This window comes from Hemicordylus capensis, chromosome 3 (genome assembly GCF_027244095.1).
Source record: "Hemicordylus capensis ecotype Gifberg chromosome 3, rHemCap1.1.pri, whole genome shotgun sequence".
NCBI classification, from domain to species: domain Eukaryota; kingdom Metazoa; phylum Chordata; class Lepidosauria; order Squamata; family Cordylidae; genus Hemicordylus; species Hemicordylus capensis.
The window spans coordinates 308,666,142-308,678,813 of NC_069659.1; the positions used below are offsets into that span (position 1 = coordinate 308,666,142).

The 12,672-nt window shown below is 42.0% G+C and overlaps 1 protein-coding gene across 10 annotated transcripts in view; it reads left to right on the forward strand.

Annotated features, from left to right (window-relative positions):
* The window catches only part of ACSL3 (acyl-CoA synthetase long chain family member 3), a 99,981-nt gene that overhangs the window by 59,616 nt on the left and 27,693 nt on the right, over positions 1–12,672 (forward strand). For all 10 annotated transcript variants that reach the window (XM_053306738.1, XM_053306743.1, XM_053306733.1 and 7 more), the window contains 5 exons: positions 976–1,085; positions 7,323–7,461; positions 8,959–9,115; positions 10,076–10,199; positions 10,445–10,516. In XM_053306738.1, coding sequence (XP_053162713.1) covers positions 976–1,085; positions 7,323–7,461; positions 8,959–9,115; positions 10,076–10,199; positions 10,445–10,516 — 602 coding nt within the window. The remainder of the gene's footprint in view (positions 1–975; positions 1,086–7,322; positions 7,462–8,958; positions 9,116–10,075; positions 10,200–10,444; positions 10,517–12,672) is intronic.

A 12,672-nucleotide genomic window follows, 5' to 3' on the forward strand; every position in this document is an offset into this window, starting at 1 on the left:
CAGCTCCCTCCTTATGGAACTCTCTGCCTCCTGAGATTCGTAATGCCCCCTCTCTTCTGTACTTTTAGAAGCTCCTGAAAACCGATCTATTTTGCCAGGCATTTAGTTTTTAATGTATGTGTGGAGGGTTCTTTTCTCTTTTTTTCTTTTTTCTTCCCCTCCCCCCCATCTTGTCTTGTCTTCATTGTTGTTTTAATTTATGTAAACCGCCTCGAGTCTAAGGAAGTCAGGTGGTCAAAAATTTTGCTAAATAAATACATTTATGATGAATGACCTAAAATAATCAAAACAATAATTGAACAAAAATCCAAAACCATTGTCTAAAAGCCAAAACCCAGCAATTAGCACCAATGGCAAATGGAGAACAAAACAATGCAAATATCCAGAATACCCTATGCAGTAAGGCTGGCAGTAAACTTTATTTATTTATTTATTTATTTATTTATTTATAAATATTTGTATACCGCCCAATACTGAAGTCTCTAGGCGGTTTACAGCTGCTATTTCATGTCCTTGTTGTCTGGTAAATGGAGACAAAAGGAAGAAGGTGCCTGAAATTAAAACCCCTTGCCAGGTAGTCAATCTGGAATGCTCCTCCAGGTGTTGGATACTCCCTTTGCACCCATAAAAGATGCAAGTTTTGGGCAGCATAGAAATATGTTAAAGAAATAAAATAAATACATAGAATCATGCTTGCTTGATAAAGTTAAGTTTAGTGGCGATTATTTCATGTTCTTGTTTGGCAAAAAGTTGTGTAACTGAATAGGAAGATAGGGATTCTGCTCTAGGACCCGGAGAGGTAGAATAACACTTTTGTACATTTCTGCAGAAAAACTATGTGGCAACATCAAAAAATATTAATTTTTGTGTTCACAGCAGCTGTGTATTAAGCTAATGTTTTCAGCATATAGTGTATGTTTTGATAACCTGAACATTTATGGTGGTAAATACATTATGTGTTTTTTCTTCCCCTAGTTGTTACACTTTATGCTACGCTAGGTGGTCCTGCAATAGTACATGGATTAAATGAAACGGAGGTAGCGACCATTATTACTAGCAAAGAATTGATGCAAACAAAATTGAAGGTAAGGATAGTTTCTTCTGGATGAATTGGATTCAGGTATATGAAGGCTTTTTGTTTCATATTTAAAGACACATTTTTTCATCCAAGCTTTTTAAATAGACTTGTGGTTTTAAATTGTTGAGGTTTTTATGTCTGTTTTACTTTGTCTTATGCTATTGTAAACTGCCTAGAGATGGAATTTTGGGGTGGGGCACAAATATAATAAAAATAAATATTGTGGAAGAAAATGTAATATCAATAAAGTACAGTCTGTCCTGTCTTGTTTCCACCTTTCATCTACACATTTAGTTATCCTATTCTGTGAGAACACAGAAATACAAGTGGCTAATATGCACCTATAGATTTCTAATAAAATAAAAAAGACATTTACATCTCTGATCCTATGCATGTTTATTAAGTGGTTCTATTTATTGGAGCTTACTTCTTGGTAAATTTGCATAAGATTGCAGCCTCTGCCTGCTTAGTCCAATGCCTGAATTGATGCTTGGTTAGTCCTCAAACAGTTTCTAGTATAGATTTTTATACCCATCTCGTATTCAGTTTTTATGTTATGAATAACTTGCTGCAGTGATCCATGTGGTTTAACCTTGTAAAATGCTAGGTACATTGATTTATGCAGCACAAACACTTTTAATTGGAATGGAGTAAAAGAAAAGACTTATCTGTGTCCTCTCAGTTGAACATATCATGGAGGAATCCTGCCTGATCTGAAGTGTCTTCTCAAAAAAGTGCCATTAGATAGTCCCTTGGAGACTGAGCTTAATAGATTAAACCTTTGACTCACAGCACACTTACGAAACACACATTCAGCTTGCTTATAAAAGCGCTTTGAGGACCATATGCCTCTGAGTATATGGTCTATATTATAATTCTCTATGGGGATTTTTAGTGGTAGTGAGGCCCAGGGGACTGACTGACAGAGCTGATATGTCATAGCATGATTTCAACCCTTCTGTCTGCTTTCTCTCACTCAACTAACTTGGCAAAGAGGCACCTTTTAACATGGTGATTCTCTTTATTTAGCAGGGGGAGAGTAACTGGCCCTATCCACCCCCAACCCAGCACAGTACCTCCAGGAACTGGTGCTGGTGTCTATCTCATGTCTCTTTTTAGATTGTGAGCCCTTTGGGGGCAGGGTTCCATCTTATTTGTTATTTGTTATTTCTCTGTGTAAACCACCCTGAGCCATTTTTGGAAGGGTGGTATAGAAATTGAATAAAATAAAAATAAATAAAATAAATAAATAACTAGTCTCACCTCTGGCTGCCTTGCTGCCTCTTGCCTTGCCCTGCAGTGGCATTAACCCAAGGCATGTGGACTGTTTGTTTATCCCTGCAATCTCCATCCTGGTGAATACCAGCCTGCATGCCTTGGATTAATGTTGGGGCAAGGCAGCTTGGGTGGACTGAGAAGAGGGAGAATGAAATGCAGTTGTGGCTCATTTTCTGCCCTTCCCCATAGCAGTTGCCCTTGATCTCTACAGATAAGATTGAGGACAAATATAGAAAAACAGCTGGAAACTGCCCCAGAAGTAGGAAAGCCATGGTTTGGAAAGGTGAAAGGAACTAGGAAGGAAACGGAGCAGTCTGAGCAAATGGATGGAAGAGAGAGGCCTAAGGAAATTTATGAAGAAATAGAATTGAGGCAAGGAGGTGCTAATGAATTGACTCTTTGTTTAGAGATTTGAAGTGATTTCATAGCTATTTCATTTGGATTCTGTTGATGGAGAGGGAAAAGATGGGAGAGGCTGTGAGCTGATTTCAAGAAGGAAACTGACACACTAGAAGCTATAGTAATGTGGGATGGGAAGCCAAGAAGCTATAGATTTGACAGTTGATACCCTGAGAAACTGCTGTAAGAGTTGTATAAAAAGAAACTCTGCCAGATGTAACACTTTCCATCATGAAGAGATACAGATATAGAGACTGAGGCTCTCTTGAAGTGAGTGTGGACTTGGAAAGCCCAAGAAAGCAGATAACTCCTGACAAAGATGGTGGACAAGTTGAGCTGAATTTCAGATTCATTTAAACTAACCAGCTAGAGTGCAATCTAGAAAAAGGGCTGTAGTGCTACTGGAATGGTGAGTGGTGGTGACTGCAATGAATTTGACTTTCCCTTGCACCATGTTTGGGCATCTCTGCTTTTGGAGAGGCATAGCTGAATCAAGTGAAGAGCAAGCCAGGTCTTGCGTTCCTCCTTCAGAATTCTAACTTATGGATTGCCATAGCTGCTGTAGGTCTCTAGTCTATATCCATTGCAGAAGTGTTGACTTTCATTGTTCATAGGACAGCTGTGAAAGGAGGAAAGAGAGCATGGCTAGTTACTGTGGGCAACTTCACCCTTTTCCCTACTTGTCACCATCCAGCAGCCCGGTCATTAGGGATGCTACCTTGTTACTGTGGGCAAGATCCAGCTATTTCTCAGCCCTTCAGTACGACAGGTACAGCCACTTGCTTGGTGAGCACTGAAGCAATCCAAAAGCATATTAGTTGTTAGGATTTAACTGTAATTGAGGATATATCTAGGAGAGACAGGTATGCTAGAATAAGAGTTAGAAAATGGAAAGCAATTATTCCCCCCTCTGCCGTTACCCCCATTTTGCCTGCCCAGCCTGCTGGCAGCTTGCTCTACCACCTGCTTGTCCATCCCACCACCGGCCAGCTGTCACAGTTTTCTTCACCTACTGTTGCCGCCATTTTCTTCCCCCCACCCATCCTGTGGCTGTGCGGCAGCTCTCTGAACTCTTGCTAGAGCTGCCACACACGGGATTAGCTATGGCTATGTCTTAGAGAAATGTATATAAAGAAGAAGATGGTATCATATTTGGGCCTGGAAACCCAACAGGGCTTTATGGAAAACAAGGACCAAGTATTCAGCCCACTACTACCACAACAGTGTCTTTGCTTTTACTTCCAACAGTCTTGGAGGTAGTTCAAGATTCCTGGGCTAAACCTGTTTCCACACACCCTGCTGCAAAGAAAATGGGTGAGCGAGTGAAGGGGAAGGGGGAGGCTGAGTGAGTGAGCAATAAAGTCCTAACTTACAGATGCTCTGCGCAGGATATGCTAGTTCTATCTAATCATCAAGGTGGCACCCATTCAATAAAGCTATCCAAACTGGCCATAGACATTTGGGAATGGTGCCTTACTCACCACATTTGCTCGTCAACCCACATAGTTGGAAAACTGAATCTTTGGGTGGATGCCTTAAGCTGCCCCAAATACCCAGACTCACTCAAATGGACTCTGAACCCTACAGTAATAGCACACACATTTGTTTTGTGGGGACAGCCACGAGTTGACATCTTTGCCACCACGGACAACAAGCAATGTGCTCAGTACTGCAGCCAGGCAGGCGTGGGAGTGAACTATTTAGGAGATGCCTTTCTGCTACCATGGACATCGGGACTACTTTATATGTTTCTGCCTTTTTTAATGATGCCAAGAGTCCTGAAGAAAATACTGACTGACAAGGCAGACAGTATCCTTATTGCCCCATAGTGGCTGTGCTGTGTGGTTGACCACCCTTCTTTCACTGACAGGAGCTCAATACCTACCACTACAAAAGACAGGCGATCTTCTTACCAGGGAGTGTGGGAAAGTGCTCCACACACTTGTCTACACCCTCTCCACCTTACAGTATGGTGCATTTGCCCAACCAGATCACAGCTCTTTAAGGTCCTGAAGGCGTCCAGGAAACCGTCCACAAGTTCTTCCTGTCAAGCAATATGGAAACAGTTTAAGGCTTTTGCGGCCTCCAAAGATACCTCACCCTAGAGCAGGGGTGGGGAAGCTTGGCCCTCCAGCTGTTTTTGAACTAAAACTCCCACCATCCTAATTGTTGCTGGGGATGATGGGAGTTGTAATTCAACAACAGCTGGAGGGCCAAAGTTTCCCACCCCTGCCCTAGAGGCTTTGGTTGAAGTTTCTGCTTTCCTACTTGCTGGATCTCAAGAAATCTGGTTTATTGGTTGCTTCGTTGAAAAGTTCACTTGGCTGCCATTGCAGCGTACTCTTCTCATGCTCATGTTTTTCTAAGGAGCCAGTTAAGTGTTCCTTTAAAGGGTTGCTCCATTTGTTTCCCCTAAACCTAGATTATCCCTGCCTTGGGACTTGAAGTTGGAACTTCTCTTGCAAAAGTCATTCAGACCTCTAGCTACCTGCTCCCCCAAGCATCTTACCTTAAAAACAGTGTTCCTACCAGTGGTCTCCTAATTTTTTTCATCTGTTTGCAGAATGAGTTTTGTTCTGGGTGGCAATATCAAGACACTGTGTGCGCACATGCATTCAGAATCGGGCCTTCCTGATTCAAACTGAGCGGGATCTAAAATGAACTGAGCGGACATCCAAAAATTTGTGAGCATGTGCACGTACACGTGTGCATGCCTTAGATGGAACAGTGGTTCCTACTAGCCATTACGTCAGTCCGCAGTGTGTCAGAACTACATGTCAGACCAACCTTACGTGTTGTAGGGGAGTAACAGCAGGAGAGAGGGCATGCCCTCAGCGCCTGCCAGTGGCTTCCAGCGACATTTGTTGGGCCACTGTGCGAAACAGGATGCTGGACTAGATGGGCCTTGGGACTGACCCAGCAAGGTTGTTCTTATGTTCTTACCTGTTGTTTCATCAAGACAAGTCCCTCCTGCATCTGGATGTCTCATAGTTGCCAAAGGTTGTCTCAGAATATCATCTGTCCCAAGACATCTGCTTGCCAACCTTCTTCCCAAATCCCACAGACTCAGAGTGGGCTTGGCATAATCTAGATGTCAAGTGGACATTGTCCATTGCACTGGACAAAATCCTTTAGAAAGTGCATTGCACTCTTTGTCTGCTACGCAAGACCTAATAAAGATGAAACAGTTTCCTGTCAGTGCCTCTGCCTGGATCGCTTCTGTGATCAGACTAGCATATGAATGGGCTAACCATGACTTACCTGTTCCACCACGTGCTCGCTCCACAAGGGCCATCACAACATCCACAACTTTCCTGAGGGGAATTCCACTGGATGCGATCTGTTGCACTGCCGCATGGAATGGCCCTTTGTCCTTTTTAGACACTATGCATGCCCTGGATACAAGGTAGCAGACATGCATGTTCTGGCAGAGTGGTTCTGAGCACAGTCCTTGGATGGGATACACAGCTACCAGCCTTACACAGATGCTGTTGCACCCGCCTTCCAGGTTAGGAGCTCAATAGTCTCCTAGTGTGATTAGTCAAGTGGATCACCTCATAGAAAGTTAGGTTATTTATCTGTAAGTGTAGTTCTCTTGGTGGTCCCATGTCCAGTCACAATGTTCTCCCTCTTCCCCACCACAGCAGCCACCATTTAGGCTTCATTGTGGCAGTCGGATGCTGAGGGAGTGGCTGGGTGAGTGCCGCTGGGGGCTGGGCTTACCGCCAAAAGACATTCTAGTTCTGGAAGGTTCTGAGGTGTTGCAGGTGCAGACATCCTAGTGTGACTAGAATCACCATGAGAATTACAGTGCAGGAGATAGTATAAAAATATTGCTTCACACTTTTATAAAGGAAGAAGTGTTCATACACCTACATTTTAATACTGAATTTTGAAACTCTTCATTTGCACTTTGGAATTGGTGGTTGGTCAATGAGGCTTTTGGATCACTCTACAGAATTTACCTGCCTTGAGGATTTTGAGTAAATGCACCAAGACATTTTTGGCTTCAGGAAACGCTTCTTAGGGCATATTAGGCTCAAGCCTCTCATTTGGTTGTGTGATTACAAACTCTTAGACTATTTGACTGGAGTGCATTGTTTCCTCTAAGGCATGCACACACTCACAGTTTTTTGATATCCGCTGAGATAATTTAAGATCCCACTCGGGTTGAATCAGGAAGGCCCTACCCTGAATACATGGGTGCACACACTGCCTTGGCACTGCTGCCCGAAACAAAACTCATTCCTCGCACAGATGAGAAAAATAGAGACTGCTGACGTGCGTGCGCGCACCACAAATTCTTTTACTTTGCTTTTGGTCCAGATCTCAAAACTCTTAAAACTTTTTTGGTGAAGAAGTTCTGTTCAGTTTCCTTGATGCCGAGTTTTTATTCTAAACATTGTAACTGTTATATGGATGAACAGCTTAGATGATAATTGGTTGTCCTTTTTTAATGTTCTTTTGGAACAGATATGTGAATATAAGGATAGTAAAGTCCTAAAGAAGAGCAGTCTTTCATATGAGTTGGCAACAACTTAAAACACTGTGTATGTATCCTCCACAGAGTATTGCTTCTCAGCTTCCTCTACTGCGTCATATTATTACTGTGGATGGCAAACCAACAACATGGGCAGAATTCCCCAAAGGTGTGATTGTTCACACGATGGCATCAGTTCAAGCTATGGGGGTGAAAACAGAAAATAGTATGTATTCTTCACTATGTGATCACTTTTTTGTCGTCGTCGTATTTCCTTGAAATTAGAGGAGATAAAAGACATAATAGTGGTGGAGGGCTATTATATATCTAGATATATTTGGTTATAAGCTGCACAAAAGGATATACAGGAGACCCTCATTATCCGTGGTTTCACAGATCACAGTTTCATGTATCTGCCGATGGGTCTTAGAGACCTAGTTTCTTTATCCATGACATGAAATATAGGCAATTTTTGCCTCTTTGTGGTTCCTGAGTGGCTGGAAATGACTTCTGATCTCGTTTCCTCCTGGCGTTTCAAATTGTAGAGCCATTTTGTGGCTCTATTTCTAAAATGAAAAAGAAAAATGAGGATTGGGGGGGGGGGGGCATTCCCAGAGAACAAGATACTATGTTTTTCTCCCCTTATTTCTACTTTCTACTGTTGTTTTTTTTAAGTTCAAAGAACCTAACCTGCCCCCGCACCATCCTCATAGGGTTAAGCTCTTTATTCAAGTTTTTGTTGTCTGCAGGAATTGGTGGGAATGGAACCTCCACAAATGAGGGCTATCTGTATACTGAGCAATAGCTATTTCTGGGCTATGTCTGTATAACCATAAGACACAATTCTATTCCATGCACACACTGATGTCTTATGTATATGAAGCCCTGTGAGCCAATAGAATGGAAGCTCTGCTTGAATATGTTCATTCTCGGTGCAGCACTGTGGCTAAAACAGGAAAGAGTAAGGCAGGAAACAGTCACTTCCAAGCACATTTAATCCATGCTCTATCTAATTTCCCTTTCCCCTTGGGATTCCCAGCATATATCCAATTTGTGTAAACACAGTTGTAATGCTTTGCCTTGTCTACCATGGCCAAGACATAAAATTCTCAAACAGCAACTGTAATTATTAGGTTGAGAGAAAGCGCTTCCTAATTGTAAATGTGGTGGAGCATTAGAACAGGTTGCAGAAGGTGCTGGAGTCTTTATCACTAGATGTTGTTCAAAGTGAGTTAATCTTTGGTTAGATTACTTTAGTTGAATTCAGTTTTGAGAGAGGGTATGACTGGATGTCCTCTTAAAGTTGCTTCTAGCTGTATATCAAACTGTGTGTGTTAGTGGAGGTGAAGATGTGTAGTCCTCTCACAATGCAAGTTTTGGTTAGGATTTCTGCATCAGATGCATAGTTGAACTTGATTGTCCATGAAATCCTCTCCAGCTGTAATTCTGTGTTTGGCACGTATTGGAGTTGAAATATTTTTTTAACTTCAAATAATAGCTTCAGGGTAATTCAGATTATTTCCTGGTAGAACAGGGGAATTTAGTTAACTCTTTCTATTTAACTGTGCAGAATACATTGAAACGTTTACAGTAGAGCTGGGAATATAAAAAGCATTTCAGTAGTGGTTAAGTGTGTGCGCGTGTGTGTAAGAGAGAGCAATCTTCTTGTCACTTGGCTTGGAACTGCTTTTATGGTTTTGCTCATTCTTCTTTTTTTTTAAAGTGCCTGTCGCCAAACAGAAGCTGAGACCAGTACCCTCAGACATTGCAGTAATTATGTATACGAGCGGCTCTACAGGAGTTCCAAAAGGAGTTATGATCTCTCATTGTAATCTTATATCTGGTATAACTGGGATGGCTGAAAGGATTCCTAACTTGGGGTATGTATTGCATGTTGTCATAAGTAGCACTTGTATTTCTTTTACAGTCCGGAATCACTGAAATAACTTTTACCTTAACACCTAGTGAGAGATTTTTGAAGTACTGTACTTGAAAAGTATAATGCTGGCCTTAACAGCGCTTGTATTATATAACACAAACATAAGCTGATCAATGCTTCTGTTGATGCAGTCCTAAAATATTTGCAAGTGTTTGGTCAGAATGCTTGATTTTAGTGGGGTGTTGTATGTTTGGTAAAAAATAAGCTCCTTTGCTTCTTTGTAAACTAGAATAATATAATCACTTTGCAGGTAAATTTTCAAGAGTGTTTCACTAAAAAATTTCCTCAATTTTAAGGCTTACAGCAACAGATGTATATAAAATTCAGTGTGACAAAGTGCTGGACAACGAAGGGGAGGGGGAAGCAGACATCAACACTTTGGGGAATGCTAATTTAAAAAGGTGGGTCTTAACCAGTTAAATGACCCCAAAGAGGGAGCCATTCAAACTTTCTAGGATAGGAAGTTCCAGTGGTGGGAACAGCCACTGTGAAAGCGCTCTCATGGGGCACTCTGAGGGAGGAGACTCTAACAAGAGGGCCTCCCAAGATGTTTCATGGGGTGGCAGATTCTTGTTAGAAAAGGTGGCCCTTTTGAGTACCTTGGTTCCAAGCTATTGAGCACTTTAAAAATTAAAATGAGCATTTTGAATTGTGCCTGGAAACAAACTGGTAACCAGTGCAGCTGGAAAAGAATTGGTTTAATTTGACCTGAGGGGCACATACAAGTTGACCCTCGCTGTACATTCTGGATAGTTCTTATCTGGGCCTTCAAGGGTAGCCCCTCATGGAGTGCATTACAATAATCTAGATGAGATGTAATTGGGGCATGAATAACCATGGAGAGAAATTGACTTGGTGTACCAGAGCTTCTTGACCCAGAGTATACCATAATCCTTTTCAGAGAGAAAGATATTTACATTGGATACTTGCCTCTTGCTCACGTTTTGGAATTGAGCGCAGAACTTGTCTGTGTGTCCCATGGATGCCGTATTGGCTATTCTTCACCTCAGACTCTCAGTGATCAGGTAGGTGGTTTGCATAAATGACATCATAACAATCTGGTGCATGTTTTCTTTAAAAATGTCTAAATGGGAAACAAGTATTTATTTGTATTTAAAGCAGTATTTGCCCAAATTCATCCTTGTTACTTTTTGACCAGGGGTTACTGTTAAGCATGACTTTTTTTTCAGTGCAACATCTTACACATTAGCAAACAAATTTTTAAAGGCTAAATTGAAGGTACACATTAACTTCTTGATTTCTCTTTTAGTCCTCTAAAATAAAGAAAGGAAGTAAAGGTGATGTTTCAACACTGAAGCCAACTCTAATGGCAGCTGTACCAGTAAGTTGTGTTTTTCAGAATCGTTCATCTTTCAAATCTGAGAAAATAGTCATGTGACAGCAGTTCTGATGTAATATTTGTTTCCAACATTGAGTGGTTCATGTGAAAAACTTGGGAGATCAAGAGTGTGTGCCTACAAGGAAAATTTTGTTAGTAGGATAACATTCCTGAAGAATTCATATGGTTTGAATAATAATGTAGCTTAATATAACACCCAATACAAAGTGTTTGGCATAAACAGATACTAAACCCACTTAAAACTGTGGTTTGTATCTTTAGTTTATTTCAAGTACTTTGTCATGATGCCTGACCTTGGTTTATTCTAACCAAGCATATACGTTGAGCTTGACCAGCTTTGTTTCTTAACCTCAATTTGAAGTTGGAGTCTCTCAACTTGTGGACAGGGAAGTGGGGAGCAGTGTTTCCTCTAAGGTGCACACACCAACCCCCAGGCCCCCTTACAGCAGCTTCTGGCGAGCACACAGTCTCTGCTGCACCCACCACTGCCACCCAACTGCCTGGCACCCTGTTTCCCCCTCTCCCTGGCTGGGTCGCCGCCGCGCCACCTCCCTATCTCCCTCTCCCCCACGGCTGGCCCTCCTCTAATTCCGGCTTGTTCTACAAGTCAAGATCTGCAGACGGAGCCAGTCAGCCAGAGAAGGACAGAGGGAGGATGGAAGTCGGCGGCTCTCACCCCCCAAATCTCCGGTGCGCCCCCCCCCCGGCAGCCTAGAGAGACTGGAGCTGGGGGTTGGGGGCAGCTAATATTGATTGATTGATTGATTGATTGATTGATTGCAGGAATCTGAGATTGGGGGTGGGGTGTTGCAGGCAAGCGATCCTGCCAGTTTCCTGCGACATTCTGCAGATTGGGCTGTCTTGCCACCACACTGGGGCTTTAGGAGAACAAGATCCACCATGCAACCACCCCCAAACATTAACGGGTTTATGTTTAGGCAGTTCTCATCTTCTCTCCTGGGTTTTTACATTAAGTTTTTAACATGCTCATTTCACTCCTAACACTGAAGGAAACAAAGTGTCCCTTAAAGCATTATACGGTGATTTCACTCTCCCACCTCCCCCTGACCTTATCTCAAGCCTCAGGAATTAGAATGCCTTCCAAATCATTGCAGATCATATGTCTGATCTGCCAAACATATTTTGGCGGTTCAGTACTATGTAGGTGTGGGCTGGGGGGAAAGCAAAAAATTTTTTTTAAAAAAATTGAGCTGTGAATTACTTATTTTCTTGAGTGAGTGAGTGAAAGAGGGATAGAATGTGTGTACACACTGCCTTGATACTGCTGCCCAGAACAAAACTTGTTCTGTTCACTGGTGATAAAAATTCGAGGGAATACTGGTGGGGAGCGTACAGTCCCTAGGCTCAGATGTTGCGTGGAACCAAGATTTAACTTTGATTCTGCATTATGTCTGAAGTGGCCTAATCAGATTTATGGGGTTTTTTTGTCCCCAGATATATGTATATTATTATTTGAAGTCTTTGCCAAAGAGATCTCTAACTTTTGCTTGAAATTGCTACCTTTCTCTAGTGATATAGTATGGAAATAGTTTCTGGCTTAAATACTTTGATATGGTAGTTGACTAACCAAACTTACTTATTCATTTGGCTTAAACACCTTTAAAAATAGAATAAACATTCAGAGTGTTTAGATTATAAGTGGGTGCGTTTATGCCTTAGGGCAAACTTGTAATCTACTGCTCAGTAGGCAAATAGGAATTTTCTCCAGTGCACAAATGGCAAACTACATAGTGTGCTTTCCCTTCCAGTTTTAAGAAGCCAGTCATGCCCAACATATAAGCTTGGTGATGTCCTGGGTCGAATGGGCACATGTTAAGAGATAGCAAGTCAGCTGGATTGGCTGGAACCATGTCACTCTACCTGCACACACACTCCCCAGTTTCTGCCTTAGACTGATAGCTCTGTAAGGGAGAACTGATACAGAGAGCCCTATGTATAGCATGATGCTATGATAGCACAGTCATCTCTGTTAACACTTTATAAATGGAAACAACAAGGCAGTTAATGATGCTTTCAGTCCTGACTCTCTCCACCTTGAAGCTGGAAGTACAGCATAAGAAGCTGCCATATACTGAGTCAGACCATAGGCCCATCTAGCTCAGTATTGTCTACACAGA